At 36.5% G+C, this 23,725-nt stretch overlaps 1 protein-coding gene across 2 annotated transcripts in view; it reads left to right on the top strand.

Annotated features, from left to right (window-relative positions):
- EML4 (EMAP like 4) overlaps positions 1 to 23,725 on the top strand; it is a 148,635-nt gene that overhangs the window by 43,807 nt on the left and 81,103 nt on the right. For both annotated transcript variants that reach the window (XM_008162201.3, XM_054727897.1), the window contains exon 2: positions 14,212 to 14,394. In XM_008162201.3, the coding sequence (XP_008160423.1) occupies positions 14,212 to 14,394 (183 nt within the window). The remainder of the gene's footprint in view (positions 1 to 14,211; positions 14,395 to 23,725) is intronic.

The following is a 23,725-nucleotide window of genomic DNA, read 5'->3' on the forward strand; positions in this document are numbered from 1 at the left end:
TGGGACCTTTCAGTCCGCAGGCTGACGCTCTATCCACTGAGCCAAACTGCTTAGGGCCTTTGTCACTCTTAATGGTATCTTTTTATGAATAGACATTCTCAGTTTTAAGATTGGTTCTGTTATCTTATCCTTCTTCAGTAGTGACTCTGTCTTGTTTATATTGTAAAAGCTTTAGTATTTGTCTTTCACATTTAGATCTACAATCCACCTGGAATTGACTTTTATATGTGCTGTGAGTTAAGAGTCAAGTTTCTTTCTTTCTTTTTTTTTTTTTTTGCATGTGGAGATCCATTCGACCCATCATTATATATTGGCGTGACTCTTGTTTCCTCAGATCTCTAAAGTGCCACCTTTAGTCTTTATATGGCTGTTTTTATTTTTGGGTTCTCTTTTCAGTTCCATGAGTCCATTTGTAATAAGTCTTGATATCTAATAGACAAAGTGCTCCTCTTTTTTTCCTTTTCTTCAAGAGGGTTTGTTATTCTTGACCCTTTGCTTTTCCATATAAACTTTCAAATAAGCTTATCAAATTCAATGCTTATGCAAGTACACACATGTATGCATGCACACACAAAACTGTTGAAATTATTTTACGTATTAAATTTCCAGATCAGTTTGGGTAAAAGGGGCATATGTTCATTGAGTCTTTAACCCAGGAGCATAGTATATTTATATGATTATTTAGGCCTTTTGTTTCTCTTAACAAAATTTACTAGTTTTTAAAAAAATACTTTTTTATTAAATTTTAGAGAGAGAAAGGGAAATGGAGAAACATCGATATGAGGGTGGAACATCAATAGGCTGCCTCCTGCACACCCCCTATTGGGGATCAAACCGACAATCTGGGCATGTGCCCTGACAGGGAATTTGAACCAGCAACCTTTAGGTGCCCAGGACAACACTCAACTAACTAAGCCACACTGGCCAGGGCCAAAAATTTACTAGTTTTATGTGCAGGTCTTGAACTTCATTTATTTTTATTCCCATTTACTACTTATTACTATTATGAATGATATTTTAAAACATTTTCTGTTCATTGCTAAGATACAGTTGATTTTGTATGTTGACCGATGTTCATCAACCTTGCTAAACTTGCTGTTAATTCTATTAATTCTAATAAGCTACCTATATATTTATTGCCTGTGAATGATAGTTATATTCTTCTTTTCTAATCTTTATTTCTCTTGTTTTATTGAACTGAGTAGGATTGCAACACAGAATCAAAGTGGTGGGAGGTTTTTTTCCCCCTCCTTATCTCAAAAGGAAAGCTTTCGGTATTTCAACATTAAATATAATGTATTTTTTTGTATATGCCTGTTCCATTTACTGGGGCTGCATAACCAGTTAAGAATTTAGTGGCATGAAGCATCCATTATGATCATGGATTCTGTGGATTAGGAATTTAAATAGGGCACGTCATAAAGGTTTATCTGCTTGTCTGAGGGGTTGGCTGCAAAATGGAAAAGGCACAGGGAAGGAATGATCTGAAGGCTCATTTACTCATAGGTCCTCTCCACCTGAATCCTTCCATGTGGTCTCTTCATGTAGGCTAGTATGAGCTTCTTCACAGCATTGTAGCTGGTTTCTCCTCAAGCAAGCACAACCAAAGAGAGAAAACCAGGTAGAAGCTGTATCTTTTTACAACCTAGTCACAGAAGTCATATGTCTCATTTTTGCTATACCCTGATTGGAACAGTCAGAATCCCCCATCCATATATAAGAGGAGGGAACATAGATCCTGCTTTTTGGTGAAAAAAGACACATTGTAAGAAGAGCACTTGGGATGGCATACATACATATATATTTATACATATACTAGTAGCCCATTTGCAGGAAGAATCCTGCAAGTGGCCGCTGCGGCCGCATGTGCCGCGCGCCGCTGCCGCCCGCCCCGCCCCGCCCCGGCTTTCCCTCTGGCAGCCACCTTGCTTTCTGCTTTTCCTCCCTCTTCCTTCTAAGTTGTCTTCAGTCTTCACTCCTCCCTCCCTCAGCATATGCAAATTAACCGCCATCTTGGTTGGGTAATTTGCATACTCGCCGATTGGCTGGTGGGTGTGGCTTGGGCGTAGCGAAGGTGCGGTCAATTTGCATATTACTATTTTATTAGGTAGGATATTTATATATGTGTGTATTAGAGAAATGCACAGAATATGATCTGCGTGAATTTTTATCTGATTAAGAATGTTCCCTTCTCTTCATAATATGTATTTAATGGTTTTGTTTTGAATGGATATTAAACTTTATAAAATGCCCTTTCTCTGTTGAAATGAAAATGATTTTATTTTCTGTTAATGTGATTAATTTTATTCATTGTAATAAATTAATAAATTCAACTTGGTCGTGATTTATTATCTTTTTGAATATATTAACACATTCGGTTTGCTAATACTTTTTTTTTTTTTTTTTGAGGATTTTTGCATCTTTGAAAGCTGCTTGAGGGTAGGGGCCAAATCCCATTCTGGCTCTTACTGAATAATGCTGCTATGAACAATCAAGCACAAGTTTTTATGTGGGCATATGTTTTTATTTCTCTTGGATGTATATCCAGAATTTGACATATTTCCTAGTCTGTACCTGGCATACCACATTTCTTTTGTATCATTATATTTCCAGTTTTGTCTGCTTTTATTTTACCTACTAAGGGCCCGGTGCACGAAATTCGTGCATTGGGGGGCAGGGGAAGGGTCCCTCAGCCCGGCCTGTGCCCTCTTGCAGTCCAGGACCCCTCGCTCCTTACCACCCGCCTGCTTGCTGCTCCTTACCTCTTGGCTCACTGCTCCTCAGCACTGCCGCAGAGGTGGGAGAGGCTCCCGCTGCAGCTGCTGCGCTCGCCAGCTGTGAGCCCGGCTTCTGGCTGAGCAGCGCTCTCCCCCGTGGGAGCGCACTGACCACCAGGGGACAGCTCCTGTGTTGAGTGTCTGCCCCCTGGTAGTCAGTGCGTGTCATAGCGACCAGTAATTCCGCCGGTCGTTCCACAGTTTGGTCAATTTACATATTAGGCTTTTATTATATAGGATGTGGTCTCACCTGAATGTCCTTTATTTCAAAAACATTGCACACTCCCTAGCCCACTTCTATTTATCTTTTAAATGGCTCCTAGATTTTGATGAATCTGTACCAGGTATTAATCAAAAGAGAAGTGTTTTCCCAAGTCTCACTTGAGGAAACACTCTTTTGTCACAAAGGCTTTTTGTTAATCTAGATCATTTTGCTTCATTCCTCTGTCTTTTATTAGCTTTGTTGTTAGTTTATTCTTATCTCAATCTTTATAGTGCAACTCTTAAATGTTAAGTTTAGGTTTCATCCATTATACACTATTTCTTTGGTGTGTATTTATAGCAGTCATGTTGTTTCTGTTTTACCTTAGGTTGGTTCAAATATCCTTTTCTCAATTATAAATATAAAGCTTAAAAGCAACAAATTCAAGAGATAAACTGCCAATAGTTTCCTTGTATTTGTTCTTTGATTAGTCTTAGGTTTAGAAGTAGTTATCAGAAGAATAAATATATATTGCATTCATTAACTTTTACCTGGTTTACATGGTTTTGTAAGGCAGACTAAAGATATTTAGAATTTGAATGACTTTATACATTTATCTTAGTGTAAGCTTGAGTGGTTTAAAATTGGAATATCTGACCAGATATAAATTGTTTATTATTATAGGTCATTTACTAGTGCAGTTGTATTAGTTTAAAATAATTTGAAAAGTTAGCAAATTAAGAAAAATGTTCTCATTGTTAATTACATTCATTATATTTAGTGAAATAGTGTTAATCAGCAATGTTAATCTTAACATTTAGGTTTTAAAAATCAATGAAAAGTGATAATTCTTTCAGTTTCTTTACAGTTCATGTAAATTTCATTTTATTTTAAACAAAAGCAAAAGGAAAAAGGAAATGTGACTTGCCACTTTGTCCACACATTGTTTATTTCCTAGTAGAGAAAATACTCACTTTGGGGGCTTTACCTCTGTTATTTATAGAAACTATTTAGTATATTTGTGTTTCAGTTTCAGAAGGCAAAACCTTCTTGTATTTGAAGCAACTGTACCTTACTCTTAACCGAGTAAAAGATGATTAGAAAAGTAGTACCCGAGGACAACCAAATTATTGTAGAGAATCTTCATGTGGTGCATTAATTCATGTGTTTCTGCCTAAGCCTGGAGTTTAGCCACTCCCCAACGCTGCCCAAGTTTTTTGTCTGAATACTACCTCATTTTTGCCTGCGTGCTCTGTCTGTTCTCTCTCCTTCAGTTTCTTTGTCTCTCTTTATAAATAAGTAGAAAACCTTTCTTTAGTTCAGAGAGCAAAGGTCCAGGAGAAGAGCTATCTTAAGAAGTTTTTATTTGTGCCAACTAGAAGTGCTTTGTGGTAGGCCATCTGGACTGGAAGATTTCCTCAGAATGTAAAATATGTCGTGAGATTTAGAAAGCTGGGATTTGCCCTGGACTATCTGGGAAGGCAGCAGGAAACGTAGACAGAACTGGTTTATGTTGCTTGTGAAGTAGGTGGCAAGAATGGAAGACAGCTTGCCTGATCTCGCTTCAGTGTATGGTTCCTCTGTACTTACGAACTTCTGCACTGGTAACGTATCTCTCCTTTCCTGGGAATTCAGACCTGTCCCACAAACTTTACTACTTGTGACAAAAGAAGTCTGAGGAATTGGAATAAATCTAGATCCCTTCCCTTTTTTAAATCCCTCCTTCCTTTAGAAATATGTGTCAATAATGGCATAAAGTATTTAAGACTATAACCACTGAATAAACAAATATATTTCTGTTGTGAGGGCAGAGTGGACTTTGCTCAACTTGTTCTTTCCCTGCCTCCCCCCAAAAGATGGTCGTTATATTATTCTTGGGTGGGGGGGATTAAAACAGCAGATTTTAATGGAAAATGATAAAAAAAGTATCTCAAATAATAGCAAATAGGAAATTGTGTAATTAAGCTGAATGTTTGCTTCTATAAAGTCTAACCAAAAAAACTTCATCAAAAGCAGTTAGTTATCTGAATATCTGTTTTTAATTCTGTGTTAAATTAAGTAAGACTTTGAAAAAAGACCATTTTAATTGTGAATGAATTTTGGAGATAGAAGGAAGTGAAGTCCTTTTCTAGGACTAGCCATCGTGCTCAGAGTACTGTAGCAAAATGTTTTTAAAATTTTCTTAACACAATTTCACTTTTAATTTTATGCTAGTAGGTAAGTTTTTAGTAAGAATAACCTACAAGGAAAATACAAACTTAGTTTTTAAAAATAGGAAATAAGCCAACAACATAATTCATGTTAATTTCATTGAAACCAGAAATAAGTCTTATTTTCATATAATCATATTGTTAGCAGGAGGTAATTAATAGTGTCATTTACTAAAGAAATAAAATATGTAAGCTTTAATAGTTAAAATGCCTTATTTAATTAAAACTGCTTTGAGAGAAAAATTTGATTAGAAAACATTAATTCTTGCATAATTATAAATATATATTCATATTAGCTGCTGTGGTTTTATTAATATATTTTATTATGGTTTATTTCCAAAAAATAAATTTTAGCTGTTGTAGAATACATAGTGCATGACTTCTTGATATAGTACTTAATTTATTTCTGTCTTTATGTGACAATATTTGAAGACAACAAATTCCATTTTAGAACAAAACAAAAAATCATTTTAATTTTAATTTGTTTTAATTTACTAATGTGACAAATGAGTTGTAATTTTGTTTTTTGTGTTTTGAAGAAATTTAAAGACTGGGTCTTCCTTTGGCTGCATTGTATTGATTTTTGTGTCTGGCCTGAGAATATTCCTTTTGAACATCATGATGCTTATATTTTTGCAGAAATGTTTTCATTCAGTATGGATCAACAGATTAACCAAACTTGTATTGAAATTTTGGGTTCAGTACTAAATAGGTTCACATCATAGATTAAGTTTGTTCTGTTATTTTTTTACTGAGAAAATAATTAAATTTAGTTTACAAAGAATTTTATTTTGTAAAAAAACTATAAGGAAGGAAAAAATCCTCTGAAATCCCACTTTCAAGAGATATACCTCAAGTTTCTCTTTAGATCTATACATATATGTATGGCCACGGATATACAGTTCTATTCATATAGAACACACTATAAATCTTGCCCTGCAAATTTTTTATTTCCAGAGTATGTTGTCACTCCTACCAGACTTATTTATGATTATAAATATACACCATTCTTTTAAAGACCTACATAGTATATCATAGTACAACCATTTATTTAATCAGTTGCCTATTAATAGTCCTTTGGACTAGTGCTGTGGTCGGCAAACTGCGGCTCGAGAGCCACATGTGGCTCTTTGGCCCCTTGAGTGTGGCTCTTCCACAAAACACCACGGCCTGGGCAAGTCTGTTTTGAAGAAGTGGCATTAGAAGAAGTTTAAGTTTAAAAAATTTGGCTCTCAAAAGAAATTTCAATCGTTGTACTGTTGATATTTGGCTCTGTTGACTAATGAGTTTGCCGACCACTGGGCTAGTGGGGTTTTTTTATTTAAACTATACAGGCAGGGCATTGTTACTGTTTTCTCATGGTTTTCTACCCATATTAGCTCCACTAATCTGATCCTCTGCCATTACCATTCTACACAGTAAGGTCTGCCCAGTGTTTTAACGTAAGTGCTTTATGAAGGGGAGATCAGAGACGATTTAAAAACATTTTTAATATTTGTTTTTTGGGTGGAATTTTGTATCATGTACTTTTTTGAAATGGACTTTTTCCCCCAAAGGTTCATCAGTAACAACTTATTTTAGGATCATACTATTAACCTTCAAATCTATCATAAAATCCATCTGGTTTAGTTGTTTTTATGACACAAAACCTCAGGATTTTTTGGAAGCGCAACTCCATTTTTATCTGTTTTGGAATTTACTTTGCAAAAATGGTTTCATTTTTTCAAAAAATAAAGTAAGCAAGTCATATATGAGTCTAATAATCCTTATCCCCCAACCTTTTTCAAAAGAGAAAAATCACTCAGCTTCTCTCTCCCATAAAAGTATAATAAACATATTTTAATATTTATGACATAGATGTTTCATCGTCTGTGGAGGCCTCAATATACTGTCCCCTGGCCTAAACTATCAGAAATAACTGTTGTCATAAATTTTGGGTATATTATTCCCTTGCTTTGTAGTGTTATTCTGTAAACAATGGTATTTTCTTTTATATTTTTTGAACTTTATACAAAGCCCATCTGACTTGTTTTTTGCACTCATCATTATATTCCTAAGATTCATACATGAGGTTGCATATAGACATAGTTTATTTTTTTTCACTGTAATATTCCATTGAATGTTTCTATCAATTTATTTGTGCAGTTTACAGTTGGTGGACAAAAAGGTTGTTTCTACTTTGTTTCTGTTATGAATTATGCTGTTGTGAACATTCTTGAGCATGTCTCTTGAATTGTATGTTTGTGCCAGAGCCCAGGTTGGGGAACTGGCAGGCCATCTGTTTTGTAAATAAAGTTTTATTGGAACATAGCCACACCCAGTCATTTACATACTTATCTATAGCTGTTTTTGTTTTACAAAGGCATCTGAGTAGTTGCTACAGAGACTATATGGTCTGCATAGCCTAAAATATTTACTATCTTGTCCATTACAGAAGTTTGCCTGTCCTTCTGTAAGATCAGGGTATATACACCTAGGAATGTAATTGCTGGGTCTTAGGATGTATTTTCAGTTTTACTGGATAATGCCAGAGTGGGTTTTTCCCCCCTAAAATCATTGAAACAGTTTACTTTCTACCAGGAATAGATGAGAGTGACTCCATGTTACTCTGTATCCTTGGGAACACTTGATATTGTCAGGCTTTAATTTTTTTTTTTTGTGTGTGTGTGTGTGTGTGTGTTGTGTGTGTGTGTTTTTACCAGTTTGGTGAGTAAAAATAGTATTTCATATGGTTCTAATTTTCCTTTCTGAGGTTATTAATTAGGTACTTGAGCCTCATTTCATATGTTCACTGGCTATTTATTTTTGCTTTTCCATAAGGTGTTGGTCTAGGGATTCTTTTATTCAGGATACTAATCATTTACCAGTTATAGGTGTTACCCCTATCTTTTCCCAGTTTATGAATTGCTTTTTCTCTTTATTATTGTGTTTTTAAGTGAGCATACACTCTAAATTCTTCTGTATCTTATTTATAGGAACCTCCTCTGTACTTGTAAGATATAAAGTTATTCTGTGTTATTTTCTAAAGGTTTTATAATTTTTTCTTTAGTTGTTTAATATACTTGGATTTGATTTTTAGGTGGGTGGAGCTGGGACTTCCATATATAATTAATTTTAATGAATTTGTAAATTTTAATTTAACTTGCGAAGTTCAGATATTACTTCTTCACATATTATTTTTCAGCTAGAATATTTCTTCTTCCTCTGGGACTCTAATGACACAAATATTAGGCCTGGGGCTGTGTTCATTTTTTGCCCTATTTAGATTGTGCGAATCATATATGTAATATACATACAAAATATAATTTTTTAAATAGAAAAAGTCCTAATTTCAAAGGTTATTTTCTCTTCTTGCAAACAATTAAAAAAGTTTAGTTAGCCTGTTTCCCATAATGTAGGCAGTTAGACTGGAAAGGATTGTTGCTCTAGACCAGCATAGTTAACCCTAACTGCAAAGAGGGAAGCAGGAAAGGTATCAGGAAAGATTAGAAATTTGAAAATGTAGTGCTTTCAGTTATTTAATTAAAAATATGATAGCCTCTAAGGCATTATTTTATCACAGTGCTTGTAGCACAAAGTAACTCATATTCTCAGTGAAAACTGAGTCATCTAGAAATGACTACATTACTAGTTCGTGCCCTTGTTAGGAAGACAAGAAAGGAAATACTTCATTTTAGAACAATTTATAGAAAATCATTGACATTCAAAATTGCTAGAATGTTATGGGAATATCTCATTCTAATATACTGGATTGCCAACTTTTGGATATTTAGAATACAATATATTTATCGCTGCAAAGGTAACATATTTCTTGACAGTTCAGAAGACAAATTAGCTATGTGAAAGTATAATAAGCAGCTGTCATTGTAGTTTTAAAACTATATTGAATATTAAAGTTTACTAGTCATATACAAATTTGCTTGCACCTCTAATAAGAGATTTGGTTATGCCAATAAATAGAATAGACTGATGGATAAAGGTTTATGGACCTACTTTCACCACCACCACCACCACCACCACCACCACCACCACCACCACCCTCCCCTGCCCACCCCACACACTCACCATGAATTTAAGAATGCTTGAAAATTCACTTGTAGTTTATATTTTAACACTCAAGGCTAGAAACTATTTTTAAAAGGAGCTAAGAAAGAAGAGGAAAATGTACTTGAACTAAGAAAAAGGATTGTAAAAAGCCCCCCAAAAATAGATATTCTCTTTACTGAATAGAGGTAGTCCTAAAAAATGTATTGTGAATGAGAGTGTGGTACTTTAAAGATTGGAAGATAAAAAATAAAAACAAAGTTTTCAAACCAAAAGGGCAAGATTGATGAATTCTATAGTCTGAGGAGGGAACTCTAATCCCGATTTGCTGTGTGACCATGAGTAACTCACCTCGTTTCCCAGAGTCTTAGTTTACTTATCTATAAATGACGGGAGGGGTTGTTGGTCTTCAGGATAGTCTCTTTTTTCTAGCTTTAGTAATCGACGAGTGCAAAGTTAATTGCCTTTCACTCTTAACAGTCCTTTATAAAATTGGAACACTGTCTAGAAGAAACTTGCTTTAAAAAAACTCAAGCTTCAGAAGCAATGCATTTTAGCTTAAATGTACGTTTAAGTAGCATATAATACGTTTTTATTGTGAAATTCACATGATATGGAAGTACTTATACTAAAAAGCAAAACTTTTCCTTTATGGAACCCTATCCTTCTAATCTCACTCTTCTAGTCAGAAATAACCCAATCACCTAGACTTATTTCTTTGTCTACATTACATACATATATAAATATGAAGTCTTTACTTTTTAGAAGTATTTGGGAGGGGTGTTTTAATAAATTATTCAGTGCATATTGTTTTGCAATTTCTTATTCCACTTGTCTTGTGGCTCTTTCAAAGTTTTAGCTTATATACCTACCACATTGTTTTTAAATGTTGGCTGGTATTGTTTGGTGTAAACATATCGTAGCTTATTAACCCCATTCATGGACTTTAGGTCATTTTCAATTTTGTACAATAATAAACAGTATAGTAAAGTCCACCACTATACATGATAATAATTTATTGAACCCTCAGGATATGGCAGTGCAGTGCATTATTTCATCAAATTAACCCCAAGCTTGAGATAAGTACTAATTAGCATGAAGAAATGACGCATGAGGAAACCAGTCACAGAGCTAAGTAGCAAACAGATTTACTCAAGCAGTGTAACACCAGAGCTCATGTACTATTCTACTACAGCTTTTATTGGATTCCCAACGAGATTCTTGCTTCACCTAAAAAGGTGGAGAGCCAAGATTTTAGGCAGGAAGGGCTTATAGAATTTTAGAGCTATAAGAACTGAAGAAATCAACTATTATACTCCTTTGCATCTCCATTGTGACCCTGTAATTGATATCCAAACTGGGAAACTTGAGAATGAAAGAAGGAGCATTATGATAATATTTATATTGAAAAAGCAGACATATTTTCCTGGACAAATTGAAGCACATGGACACTTTAACCATAGCCTAGGCCCGCATCATCTTTTATATGGGTTACTGCAATAGCAGCATCCTGCCTGGTCTCCTAGCATTTACTCTTATCCTGTTGCAGTCCACTCTCACATGGCAGCCAAAATGATCTTTTAAAACAGAAACCTGGTTAAATCATCACTTAATAGTTTAAACCCCTTCATTGGCTTTGTGGAATACACACACACACACACACACACACACACACTCTCTCTCTCTCTCTCTCTCTCTCTCTCTCTCTCTCTCTGAGTGGCCAGATTATTATGATTTCTGAACAGATAATAATCTGGCCACTCAGAGTGTGAGAGAGAGTGTGTGTGTGTGTGTGTGTGTGTGTGTGTGTGTGTGTGTGTGTGTGTATGTATTAGAGGCCCGGTGCCTGGATTCGTGCATGGGTGGGGTCCGGCCAGCCAGGCCAGGGGGAGGGGACATGGGCGGTTGGCCGGCCTGCCTGCTGGTCGAACTCCTGGTCGAGGGGACAAGTTGCATATTAGCCTTTTATTATATAGGATTATATAGGATATACACTGAGTGTCCAGATTATTATGTGTTCAGAGATCATAATAATCCGGCCACTCAGTGTGTGTGTGTGTGTGTGTGTGTGTGTGTGTGTGTGTGTGTGTGTGTGTGTGTGTGTAGTCCTGTGATTAGAATGCTGTGTCAAAGAGAGTAAAGGGCACTTAAATTGTGAGTTGAGGTGTGTGTTTGAGTCTCAGATATCAAGACTAGTTTGGTGACCTGAGGCAAGCTGTTTAACTCAAATGGTTTCAAATACAAAATATAGATACTATGAGGAAGGAGGTAAGGTAATAAATATGAAAGGTACAATATAAATGCAGGACATTGTTAATAGTTAACTTCCTGCCTATTTTGCCCTTTGAAAAATTATCCTTATCACAGTATCCACCAGGTAATGGTAGGATTTTTACAAGCTGAACCACCTTTCATGTAACTATCCAAGTTTCACAAAGTGAAAACCTTAGTCATTTTTTAAAAAAACAACAACAAATTTTATAAAAGTTAAGTGACTTGCCAAAAGTGAAGGCTAATTACCATGTCAATTCTAAAACCCAGGGCTATAACCTTGGCATTATAACCTAATAATCTTTCTACCAGGCCCTGCGACCTTTCCAAAATAATTAAGATTATTTGTTTATTAAATCGCATAAGTGGTGATTCTAAGTTAAATATTATACTGGAGGCCCAGTGCACAAAATCGTGCATGGAGGGGGGGTGTCCCCTCAGCCCAGCCTGTACCCTCTCCAATCTGGGACCTCTTGAGGGATGTCTGACTGCCGGTTTAGGCCTGATCCACAATCCGGGACCACTGGCTCCTAACTGCTCACCTGCCTACCTGCCTGATTGCACCTAACTGCTCCCCCCCCCCCTGCTGGCCTGGTCACCTCCAACTTCCTCCCCCCCCCTGCAGGCGTAATCACCCCAACTGCCTCACTAACCCCCCTGCTGGCCTGGTCGCCCCACACAGCCTGTTCGGTTGGATGCGATAGTCACTTAGCCTTTTATATATATAGATAACTAATCTTTGTAAATTGAGAACAATTTAGAAAAGCATTTTGAATAATTTACTGACTTAAGACCTTTTTTGCTTACAAGTGATGGCTTGCAAAAAGGCAATTTATTTGATTACATAATTAGCTAGGAGCAATATTGGAGCAACTCTCAGAATTGAAGGTCCAGGCCTTTAGAGGACCTTCAAAGGAGCTGAGGGTAGACAAGACTCTTTTTATGTCTTACAGCCCTAGGCCTGGCAAACTAAGAAGGATGGGCTACACCTTTCTTTCTGGGAAATTAGGGGAGAACTCCATTTGGCCTAGCCCATATCTTACCACCACTCCTGTACTGTAGTAGTATTAGATTGAACCACGTGAAATTACTAATAGTCAATCATATTTTACCAACTAAACAGGCCATTTCCTATGGTTCAACCTATTAATAGTATGGGATGGTAAAGGAGAGAATAAGACATCATATATTGACAGCCCTAACAGGACCTCACAAAATGGTGTAGTTCCACAAAAGAGAACATCTTTTGCTCTTCCCACCAGAAGAAGGAAAATGGGAAAGCATTCTGGGCAGACGCCCCCCCAAAAATCAGTGACCATAATAAAACATACTTACAAAGAGTATTATGGGGTCATCTAGACTTCAGCTAAATTAGATCACTATGGAAATGAAAAGGACCTCAAATATAAAAATTTCTAAAGTGAGAGACTGAATTGCTCTTACTAGTCCTTTTCTCAAGCATCTCAGAGTTTGACAAATACCTTTTATGTAACCAATGTGCCCAAAGCTCTTAAATTATACCTCCTGTATTTTGCTGTCATTTGTTGAATGTCAAACAAGTACTAGGTACATTCCTCATAATAATATTATTTAAAGATGAAGAAAGATCCAAAGAAATAAAATAATTTGCCAGAGATTATACAACTAATTTATATGGAACCAAATTTTGAAGTCTAAATTAAAGATTAAATCCAACTAGTACTTCCATACTAGTACTCCTCAAAGATTGTCATTGAAATACCTCTAAAGATAGAAGAGAGTACATACGCCTGCGACATCTGTAGGTATATATGGTCTTAAATATGAATATTGTTTACTATTCCATAATAATGATGATAGCTTTGCTTTTTAAATGCTGAGGGTGTTTGTTTTAACTCAAATTTTTGGTTAAATTGTCTTTTTAAGAAGATATATGTCACATCTTGGTATGAGAAAAATGGCACACACTGCTTTTGTGTGAATGACTCACCCAGTTTATATCACTCTGGTCCAGATCATTCTTATCTAAGATCCAAATTTCCTCCTGAAAATTTCTGTTTATAGTGAAATAGCCAATAGCATACATGTTGATTCTGATTGACCCAATAGTATACTCTAAAGTTACATAGCTTTGGAAGTATTTTATAATTGCTGTGATATAGCCAAACTTTATTTAAATAGTCTTTTTGTTATTGTTACATACTTAACGCAAATACAGCTCTGTGCTTTATGGAGACCATACCCTTTCTTCATAAGGTTGAAGCATTAGGTGGAAAGAAGGAACAACAGAGAGTCTTTCACTAATGACATAGCAGTGTTTTGCTGGGTTTTTTAATATAATACAAAAACATGCTTTCTGGTCATTGATGCTGAAGGTGAGTCATTCTCAATCTGATATGTAAAGCAAAACTGAAGTGATTTGTACTGCAGGTTTCCAAAAGTCTACAAAGTGATACATTTAGGGAACATTTTGGTTAAAAAGTGGTATAATATTAAGGGAATTTGACCTTGGGGAAATTTTTCATAATTTTAATTATGTTTGACATACTAACTTTAACTATTTTAAATTAGTTCAAATAGCTATAAAAATTTTTGTATAAGTTAATCTGTATAAAAATAAGTTTTTTCCCTTTAATTTTTCTTATCTTTTAAAAGACTTACATAATTCTTGTCATTAGATTCTTAAGCAGTTTATTTAAAAATATTCCATATTTCCCTTATTTTATAGATGATAGTATATCTGCTGCAAGTACTTCTGATGTTCAAGATCGCCTCTCAGCTCTTGAGTTACGAGTTCAACAACAAGAAGATGAAATCACTGTGCTAAAGGCAGCTTTGGCTGATGTTTTGAGGCGTCTTGCAAGCTCTGAAGATCATGTAGCCTCAGTCAAGAAATCAGTCACAAGTAAAGGTAATTGTGTTATATAGCAGAAAGTGTCTTGCTTTTTGCAACACTTTCTTTGCAGTGATATATAAAACTTGTGTATTTTATAAGTGACATTAAAATTGGCAATATAAAACTATAGTTTCTCTTTTGGGTTACTTGTGATTACAGTTTCTTTACTATTTCCTTTTTCTTTATTCCCAAGAAATTCTGAAACTTTGTTTTTTATTTTTAAATTGGGAATTTTTGTGTAATACCACTAATTGTATTTACAGGCTTTTATGTCATAATATTTGTGTGCATTTAGTATTTTCCAAGTAAATAATAAATTGACTGAGGGCAGGTAATCACTCGTGTACTTTTGAATCAATACCCTTATCATTACAGAAATGATTACAATTATTATAGTTTAAAGAGCTTCATTCTGAACCTTCTGTGGTCATTAGCAGAATCCTGAAGAGTTTAAGCTCTGAAATGTATTGCTAACTCCACAATACAATGGGAATTTTAACTTCCAGTCATGGAGAGTTTTCACATGTTGAGAGAGCTTGGAGCAAATGAAGTGTGGCCTTTCCCTTTCTCCAATCACTCAGAAAAAATTTAAAATTCTTTCACATTAATCAAACAATTGAACATATTATTTCATACTAGAGGCCCAGTGCATGATTGAATCATGCACGTGTAGGGTCCCCTACACGCTTTCGCTTTCGATCGCGGTGGAGCTGGGTGCCTGTCCGCTGGTGCACCAGGCCTTTCAGAAGCCTCCAGCTTGGTGCTTGTCCTGGAGCAGACAGGCACCCAGCTCCCCCGCTTTTGATGGTCCGCAGTGGGACGTGAGCTCGCTGCCCCAGAGGCCCCTTCTGTTCCGCAGCACAGCTATGGTGCAGACGCTGAGCTCGCGCCGCCACTGGCAACGCGAGCTCAGTGTCCTGCCGGCCTAATCGGCTACCCCAGCCACCCCAAGTCCCGCCCCCTGCGCCTCCATCTGGCCCAATCGTGGGCGTAGCGGAGTGATGGTAATTTACATACTAGGTAGGATATCTTACTGATTTCTTGGTAGTGTAAGTGAACATAGGCATGATTATTCCCATTTTGGCAACCGGAAAAGTGAGGGTAGTCATTGGCTTATTACTTCTCTACTGTAGTATGTCACTGCAATTTATTAACATAGGGAGGAGGCTTACATAACTTGTAGAATCTAGGCTAGATAGAAGATAGTTAACCAGGATATGACGAGTAAATTTGTTAGAAAGATTATGAATTCAGTTTCTGAATGTTGACTTTGAGGTACATATAGTATATAGATGATATTATGGATAGCTGGAGTCTAGTGCTCATATTAGTCTTGGCTAGAAGAAGATTTTGGAGTCTAGTGCTCATATTAGTCTTGGCTAGAAGAAGAAAATGTTCATCTTATGGATGATAGCTGAAGCCATAGAAAGAGGATATAAAATGAGAACAAGGCTCGGGAAAGTTCTGAGCAGGAGCAGCAATTGAGAATTGTGGAATTGAGAGCAGTAACTATAGCCACTCTTTAAAAAAATTTGCCTGAGAGGGGAAGGTGGTAGTACCTAGAAGAAGATGCTAAATTAAAGGCCAATTTTAATTTTATTTTTATTTTTTAAGATGTTTCAACTTGAGCACAAAGATATGTTGAGGATAAAAGTGCAGCAGAGAAAAAGGTGATATTGATGGGGAGAGGTGATGGTAATTGATGAGGCAAGTTTCCTGATAGTTTAAAAAAGGATCTTAGAGCAGGTAAAAAACTAGTCTTAGACAGAAAAAAGACTCTTTCCATGAGATAGCAAGTGAACTTTGCTATATATCACAGTTGTCAGGGCTGGAACTTCTCTTCCTTATCACTTTCTCCTCAGGAGACAGTGATGTCCTGTAAGAAAGTAAGGCAGTTCCTGGGTGGTGAAAAAATAGGAGTTAATATTTGGAATGGTGCCCTAGCTAGTTTGGCTCAGTGGATAGAGCATTGGCCTACAGACTGAAGGGTCCCGGGTTCGAGTCCCGTCAAGGGCACATTGGTGCAGGAGGCAGCCAATCAATGATTGCCTCTCATCATTGATGTTTCTATATCTCTCTCCCTCTCCCTTCCTCTCTGAAATTAATAAAAAAAATATATATTTTTAAAATGTTTGGAATGGTTACAAACATTAACTTCCTACCTCAATGCTCTCAAGGTCATTCAGCATTTCTCTCCATAAAAATGCTGAATGACCTTGAGAGCATTGAGGTGGGAAACTTTGGGGGAGGGACATTCATTCTGCCTGGTTTTGTGGTTCTCATTCTTATCCCTCCCACCCTTACACATGCTGGGGCTAGGTGTGGAGACTTAGAAATGGCAGCATTCATCTTTTTTATTAGCAGTTAGTAAGACAAATGACAAGGGACTTGAGAGTTCGGCAAACAACTTGGTAGAAACCACTTTAGTTAATAATGTTATATTGTGATTTTTAAATTTTTTTAGAGTCAAATTTGAATAGTGCCAAGATAATGCTAGGTTAGTGTCCACTATACACATATTTTTTTTGTTGTTAATCCTCACCCGAGGATATTTTTTTCCATTGAGTTTTAGAGAGAATGGAGGGAGTGGGGGGAGGGAGAAAGGGAGAAACAGACAGATAGACATTGATGTGAGAGAGACACATCGATTGGTTGCCTCTCACACATGCCCTACTAGGGCTGGGGATCAAACCTGCAACTGAGGTACGCGCCCTTGACCGGGAATTGAACCCATGACCCTGTGGTGGGAGGGCCAACACTCTAACCACTGAGAAACACCAGCAGGGCCACAGTATTTTTAAAAGCTTGTTTTAAATAGTTTATGGGTCTGAAAAATTTGATTTTTTTATTATGTTAGAACAACAGTACATTGTAATATGTGGAAAAATTTTAAGTGTTTTCTCTTGTTTTTTATTTATTGAGGTCTTTCAGTAAAGGAATATTTATAAGAAAAATTAAAGGCTGCTTTTAAAATTTGGTAGATGGATAATATTTTGTATGACACATCAATTACTTAGCACTTACCTGTTTAAGTGTCACAAAATATAAATGCAAGTAAATATCTGTAGTTTCTATTTCCTAGGAACATACTTTTTGTAAGGCATCCTTTCTAGACTTTTTCTAGTTGTCCTAAAACTGAAGATAGAACCAAAAACCCTGTGTATATATTGTTTTCTCCCTATGCATACATACATATATACATATGATAAAGTTTAATTTATACATTAGGCACAGTAAAGGATTAACAACAATAACTAATAATAAAATAAACAATTATAACAATATACTGTAATAAAATTTATGTGACTGTGGGCTTTTTCTTTCTCTCAGAATATCTTATTGTACTGTACTGACTCTTGTGAAGAGGTGAGATGATACAATGCCTATGTAATGAGATGAAGTGAGGTATTCAGAACAGCGTGCAAATTAAAAGTTTATTTCTGAAATTTTCTGTTATTTTTGGACCATGGTTAACCATGGGTTATTGAAATCTTAGAAATCAAAACTACCGATATGGAGGGCTTATTAAAAGCTAAGCCTCATTTTTTTTTTTTTTTTTTTTTTAGTATATTATGCCAAAAACTTAACTGAGATAGAAAGTTTTCCCAGTAAGTTTTTAAGGTGCCAGTCATTTAAATTTCTCATATACCTTCTATTCTGTTGGAGAATTCTTTCCTTTTGACGGCATATGCTCATAATATATGTACCAGTTGCAACTGAACCCCTGCCAAAAGAAAAAAAAAATTACCTGTACTTTGTAGCCCAGGGAACACTTAGGCATGTTTAACTGCTAGGAAGACAAATTATGTCACAGCTGGTGCCTGGGAAACTTATTAAGACCTTTTGGGGTGACCAAATGAATGTAATTTGAGAACACAGCCCAGTGGCATTAGGTGAAGACAAGCTGTTGGTACACAATGGTATAAAAGCAAAGGAGTAAAAATTTACCTGAGGGAAACTGTTGGTAAACCAAAAGTATCAAGCATTGTAAATGCTTTTTGAAAAATGAAAGAACCCAGAGGCATAATTGGACCATAGAGGATGTCAGTTCTCCAAAAGAAACATTCATAAGTATGTAGAATCTGGGATGGTGTGTACCAGCACAGATCTGTATCATTTGCCTCTTATTCCAAATAACATCTGGGAGAAGACCGGGATTGCCATGGGTTTTCTGTAAATGTTGTTAGTAAGTAAATACATTAATCAGGTTGGAAGGTGTGAATTTCCTTGATGGGGCCCTTAGGCTAAAATGACTCATAATTGTGGTAGAGGATGGGAGAGTGTCTTATTATTTTGACAATAGATCAAAGACTTCGAAGCTGCTCTTTGTATGTAGAAGCACATGGGTGGATATTACCCCAGACCAGGCAGCAGTTACCATTTATAGAATTCCATTTCTCTGTGAGAGTCAAATCCTTCTTTGGTCATTTCTATTCAAAATATGCTTTTAAAAAAATTAGTGGCCAGGAGTTAACAAAACTAAAGTACACCTTCCTGGGAGATAAAAGAGAAGTGTACAGATTAAATTCTAAGTGGAAAGATAAACTTTGTTGCATTATAGGTAGTCTTCAATCTCCTCAAAGAATGAAGAGATTGAAACAAAAGGTGGCAGGGAATTTGAAAATATGAAGAATGTGGAAGAGCTCTGCTATTGGTTGGAGCTGTGGAGCATATGATAGAGAATCTGAGATGAAGGAAAGATTTTGATTATCAACTATAGTTCTTTCTCCATGGACCATATTTATCATTCTCCTAATCAAAAAATTTTCCCATCCTTTATGGCCTCAAACTATTTTCATTTTTTGTCTTTTATTGGAATTATTTTAAAATTTTTGTATGTCTCTTTTGGTAAATTATATTTGGTGTTCCTGGTAGATTATAAACTATTTGAAGGTAGGGACAGTTTCCTACTAATATAGCTGGCCTAGGAATGACTCAATAAATACTTGTTAAGTTGAATATGGGAAGAAAAAAGTTATTGAAATAAGAAGTTGTGGTTAAAAAAATTATTGCTTTGGAAGGAGGGATTGGGATAGATGCAAGAATAAGAGGATATTGTGGATGAGGGTAGCAAGGATTTTAGATTTTGAATATGCAGTAGTTCTTAGTGATAACTTTACTGTGTGAGTCTTAGAGTACACTGAGGTTCATTAGTATTTACGAACTGTCAGGCCAAGGTATCAGAAAGGTCATCTGCTTAGGACTGTCAGCAAGGAATATAAACCATGTCACATCATGATAAAATAATATAAAGAATAAAAATTATCATTGGCTTTCAACCGTGGGATTATGATGGTTTCCACTGTGGTTGAAACCTTGGTTTATAGACTTTTAGTTTAAATTTCTCTTACTTCAGCTGGGTTGCTGCTCAGAAATAGAACTACTGTACCTTTGGGTACTAGAGGCCACTGTTGCTTCTAGTCTTGCCGGCTAACCTTTATGAGAGGGTTATGACCTTTATAATGCCCAAGCACTGGAGGAGAAGGATGCATATATATGCAAATGACATATATACACCTAGTGAGGCATTACAGTTAAATTTCTAATATTCTAAATTTCAAAGAATATTCTTTAGACTTCTCTATTGAAAAACAAGCATTCACTCACAGACCCTTTTTGTTTTCTGCATCTGCTGTGTACTTAACCTTAGACAATCAATCACTCTTTTTTTTTTTAAATATATTTTATTGATTTTTTACAGAAAGGAAGGGAGAGGGATAGGGAGTTAGAAACATCGATGAGAAAGAATCATCGATCAGCTGCCTCCTGCATACCCCCTACTGAGGATGTGCCTGCAACCAAGATACATGCCCTTGACTGTAATCGAACCTGGGACCTTTCAGTCCACAGGCTGATGCTCTATCCACTGAGCCAAACCGGTTAGGGCCAATCAGTCACTTTTATTCAAATACTAAGGATTCCCAGCACTTAGTTATCTCAAATTAAGCTGTAGGGTTGAAAGTGGCCATGAGAATCTTCTGGTCTTTTCTTGCTCTTTACATAAATATCTGGGGGACCTTGATGATTTAATACTATTATCTGCTTAGATGTTTTCTTTCTCCCTACTCCCTCTGATGAATTGCTTTCTGTTATCCTGGTACAGCTCAAAATGTCACTCTCTCCTGGGCAGAATTATTCCTTTCTACTTATTTACCTACCTTTCTTCTGCCTGGACTCAAATCTTGCTTTCACTGCCTACTACAATAACCTTGAGCACCTTAATAATCTCTCTAAGCTTCAGTTTATTCATCAGCAAAACTGGGATGATAATAGTAAATCCCTTTTAGGATTATGGTGAAGGTTAAAGGATATAACAATTATAAATTATTTAGGACAATGCCTAGCAAATTGCATGTGCTTGATGATTAATATTACTCCACACCATTTACTGTATGGACAGTTTTCTGTTTCCTACATCTTTTCAGTGTACTAGGCACTGTTTTAGGTGCTGGAGATGAAAGAAATAAAAGGCTTTGTATTTGCCCCTAAAAGGCTTCAGATAAAGTGAGAAAACAGGTATGTCAATAAATACAATATTATATGATAATTGGTATTAAGAGGGTAAATTTAGGGTACTCTGGGAGCACCTAGGATAAATATCTAACTCAAACTGGAGTTGAAGGTTTCTTGCAGGAGGTGGCATTAGTACTAATCTCCCTTCATGGTCTTAAATTGGTGCCAGTTTCCATATTGTTATCTGAATTGAGTACTTCAGAATTCTCTTTCTACCCCAGCAGTCACCAACCGGTGGTCTGCGGACCACTGGTGGTCCGTGAGGTCCGAAAGGTTGGCAACAACTGTACTAGAATGTTCTGCTTGTATGTCCCTCAGAATTCATGTCCCCAAACTGACTTGATTAACATTCCTTAAAACTACTTCCTTCTTTCCATTCATGCTTCTTAGTTCTTGTTTCAGGTCTCCATGATCTCATGCTTAGACCATTGTCCTGAAATCTGCTCTGCATATAGCCTCTAGAGCATTTTCTCTAAAATGTAAATTGACCTAAGTCCTTCCTCCCCCCCCCCACTCCCCCAGCTTAAAACCCTTTAGTAGTCTCTATCCTCTATAGATAAAGTCTTTATCATCTAACTCCTGTTTACCTCTCCCATCTGGACTCACCCTTCCCATTGGACTCTGCCCTCTTATTTCACATTCTCACCACATGAAGAGCTTTTTGTGTACTCCCACCCCTGCTCATGCTACACACACATGTGTGGGGTCACTTTACTGTTATATTCTTTCTGTTCCTTTATACATACTGGAATAAGATCTCAGTATCTTATTACCTCCATTTTACCTGGCTACCTCTTATTCTTTAAGACTTTGTTCTGCATTTCTTCTACTAAGCCTTTCTTGAGCTCTGTGTCTCTAATCATTCATACAGAATTATGTGTCTTTTCTTTGTACTTTCACAATACTCTGTTACTGTATTTACTACACTTTCATTGCCAGTGTGATTCTTTTGCAAGATTTTTAATTCCTTGATGCCAGGTATTCTTTTGTAAACACAAGGCTAGGATCATAATAGGCCCTGAGTAAATACTTGATGCGTAGATGCATGATGAATACATGTTAATTTAGGCACAGAGCAGTAAAAGTACTTAGTTTAGGAGTCCAAAATAAACTGAAGCATAAGGTATAAGATTGGGAGTGTCAAGAAATGAGCCTAGACTGGTAGGTATAGAACCCATAGTGAAAGGTTTTCTTATGCCTTGCTAAGGAATTTAGTTTTTATCCTGAGGGCACTGAGAGCCATTAAAGGATTTTAATCTGCAGAGTGGCAGGTAGATTTACAGTAATCCATTAATTCTAAGAGACCTGTATTTTCTGCATTTTAACATTTCTGAAATTGTAATGCATCTTACAATTGATTGTGTCTTATAGTTCTCATAGGCAACACTTCTTTCTAGTGGTACTCAAGATAATGGTGCATATTACAATTGATTATATATTAAATTTAAAGACATACAGCATGTTTTAGAAACATCATTCTGGCATAGTGTAGAGCATACCTTAAGAGCAAGATAATACTGCAATAAGGGAATATAGAGATAAACTGATGAACAAAATCCAGAAGAGAAATTTGAGGCAGTAGTGATGAAGATGCATTTATTTAGTCATTTAGATATTGATTAAGTGCTTTGTATGTACCAAGCACAGTGCTAAGCATGGGGAAATATATACAAGAATCACCAAGAAAGTAAGGTTTCCAGGTAGAGTTAAGAATCATTATAAATGGTGATAAGGACTGTGAAGGAAGTAAAGAGGGGGGGTAGTGAGAGAGTAAACTATGAGAGGGGCACTTTAGATAAGGGGATCATAGAAGCTTTCTTTGAGGAAGTGGTATTGAGTTGAAATTTAAAAGATGAGAATGAACCTTCAAGGTGAAGAACTTTCTAAATAGAGGAGCAAATGCAAAAGTGTTGATGCAAGAAAGGATAGGGAGGAAAAATTGAATTCAAGATTTTGGTCATAAGCTCAAAAACAAATCCACCTTGAATCTTATCTCACAAGGCTAGGATAAAAAATTAGGTCAAAATGAGTCATAGACCTCCTTGTAAGGGTTAAAACCAATAACACTATTACAAAAAATATAGGTGAAAATCTTTGAGATCTTGGATTTGGCAAAAGTGCTTAAATAGGACATGAGTACAAATAACAGAAAAGTCAATTAATTGAACTTCATCAAAATTAAAAAATCTTATTCTTCCAAAACTGTTTTGAAAATAAGCTGCAGAATAGGAGAAAATATCTGCAAAACATATATTTGTCAAAAAAATTTTATCTGGAATATATGAACAACTCTTACAACTCAATAATTAGGAAGACAGCCCATTTAAAAAATAGATAGATTTGAGCAGACACGTTACCAAAAAAGATATATGATCTATGTATATAAAACCCTAATATGCAAATAGACCGAACGCTGGAACAGCCAAACAAACGGTCGATATGATGTGCGCTGACCACTAGGGAGTGCGCGCAAAACATGGGCGTAGGCTGCAGCAGGATGATGGAGCAGGTGAGCGGGGGCACCAGACCAAGGTGGGGCACTGGTTGCTGTCATCGGGTGAGCCTCTGGTGGTTACTGAAAATGCTTGGCTCCCACGTGCCATGGTCCCGCCAGCGCTCGCACCTGCTGCCGGTCCCGATTGCTCTGCACTGTCAGTGGGTGTGAGTGGCAGCTGCCAGCCCCAATCGCCCCTGAGGGCTTCTCCACCTCCCCCTCCTCCTGAGGGGCGATCGGGGCCAGCAGTCGCCACTTTCACCCATTGACAGCGCCAGCCCCGCTCGCATCTGCTGCTGAAGTCAGCCCTAGTTGCTCTGCACCATCAGCGGGTGTGAG

The sequence above is a fragment of the Eptesicus fuscus genome, chromosome 16, assembly GCF_027574615.1.
Source record: "Eptesicus fuscus isolate TK198812 chromosome 16, DD_ASM_mEF_20220401, whole genome shotgun sequence".
NCBI lineage: Eukaryota > Metazoa > Chordata > Mammalia > Chiroptera > Vespertilionidae > Eptesicus > Eptesicus fuscus.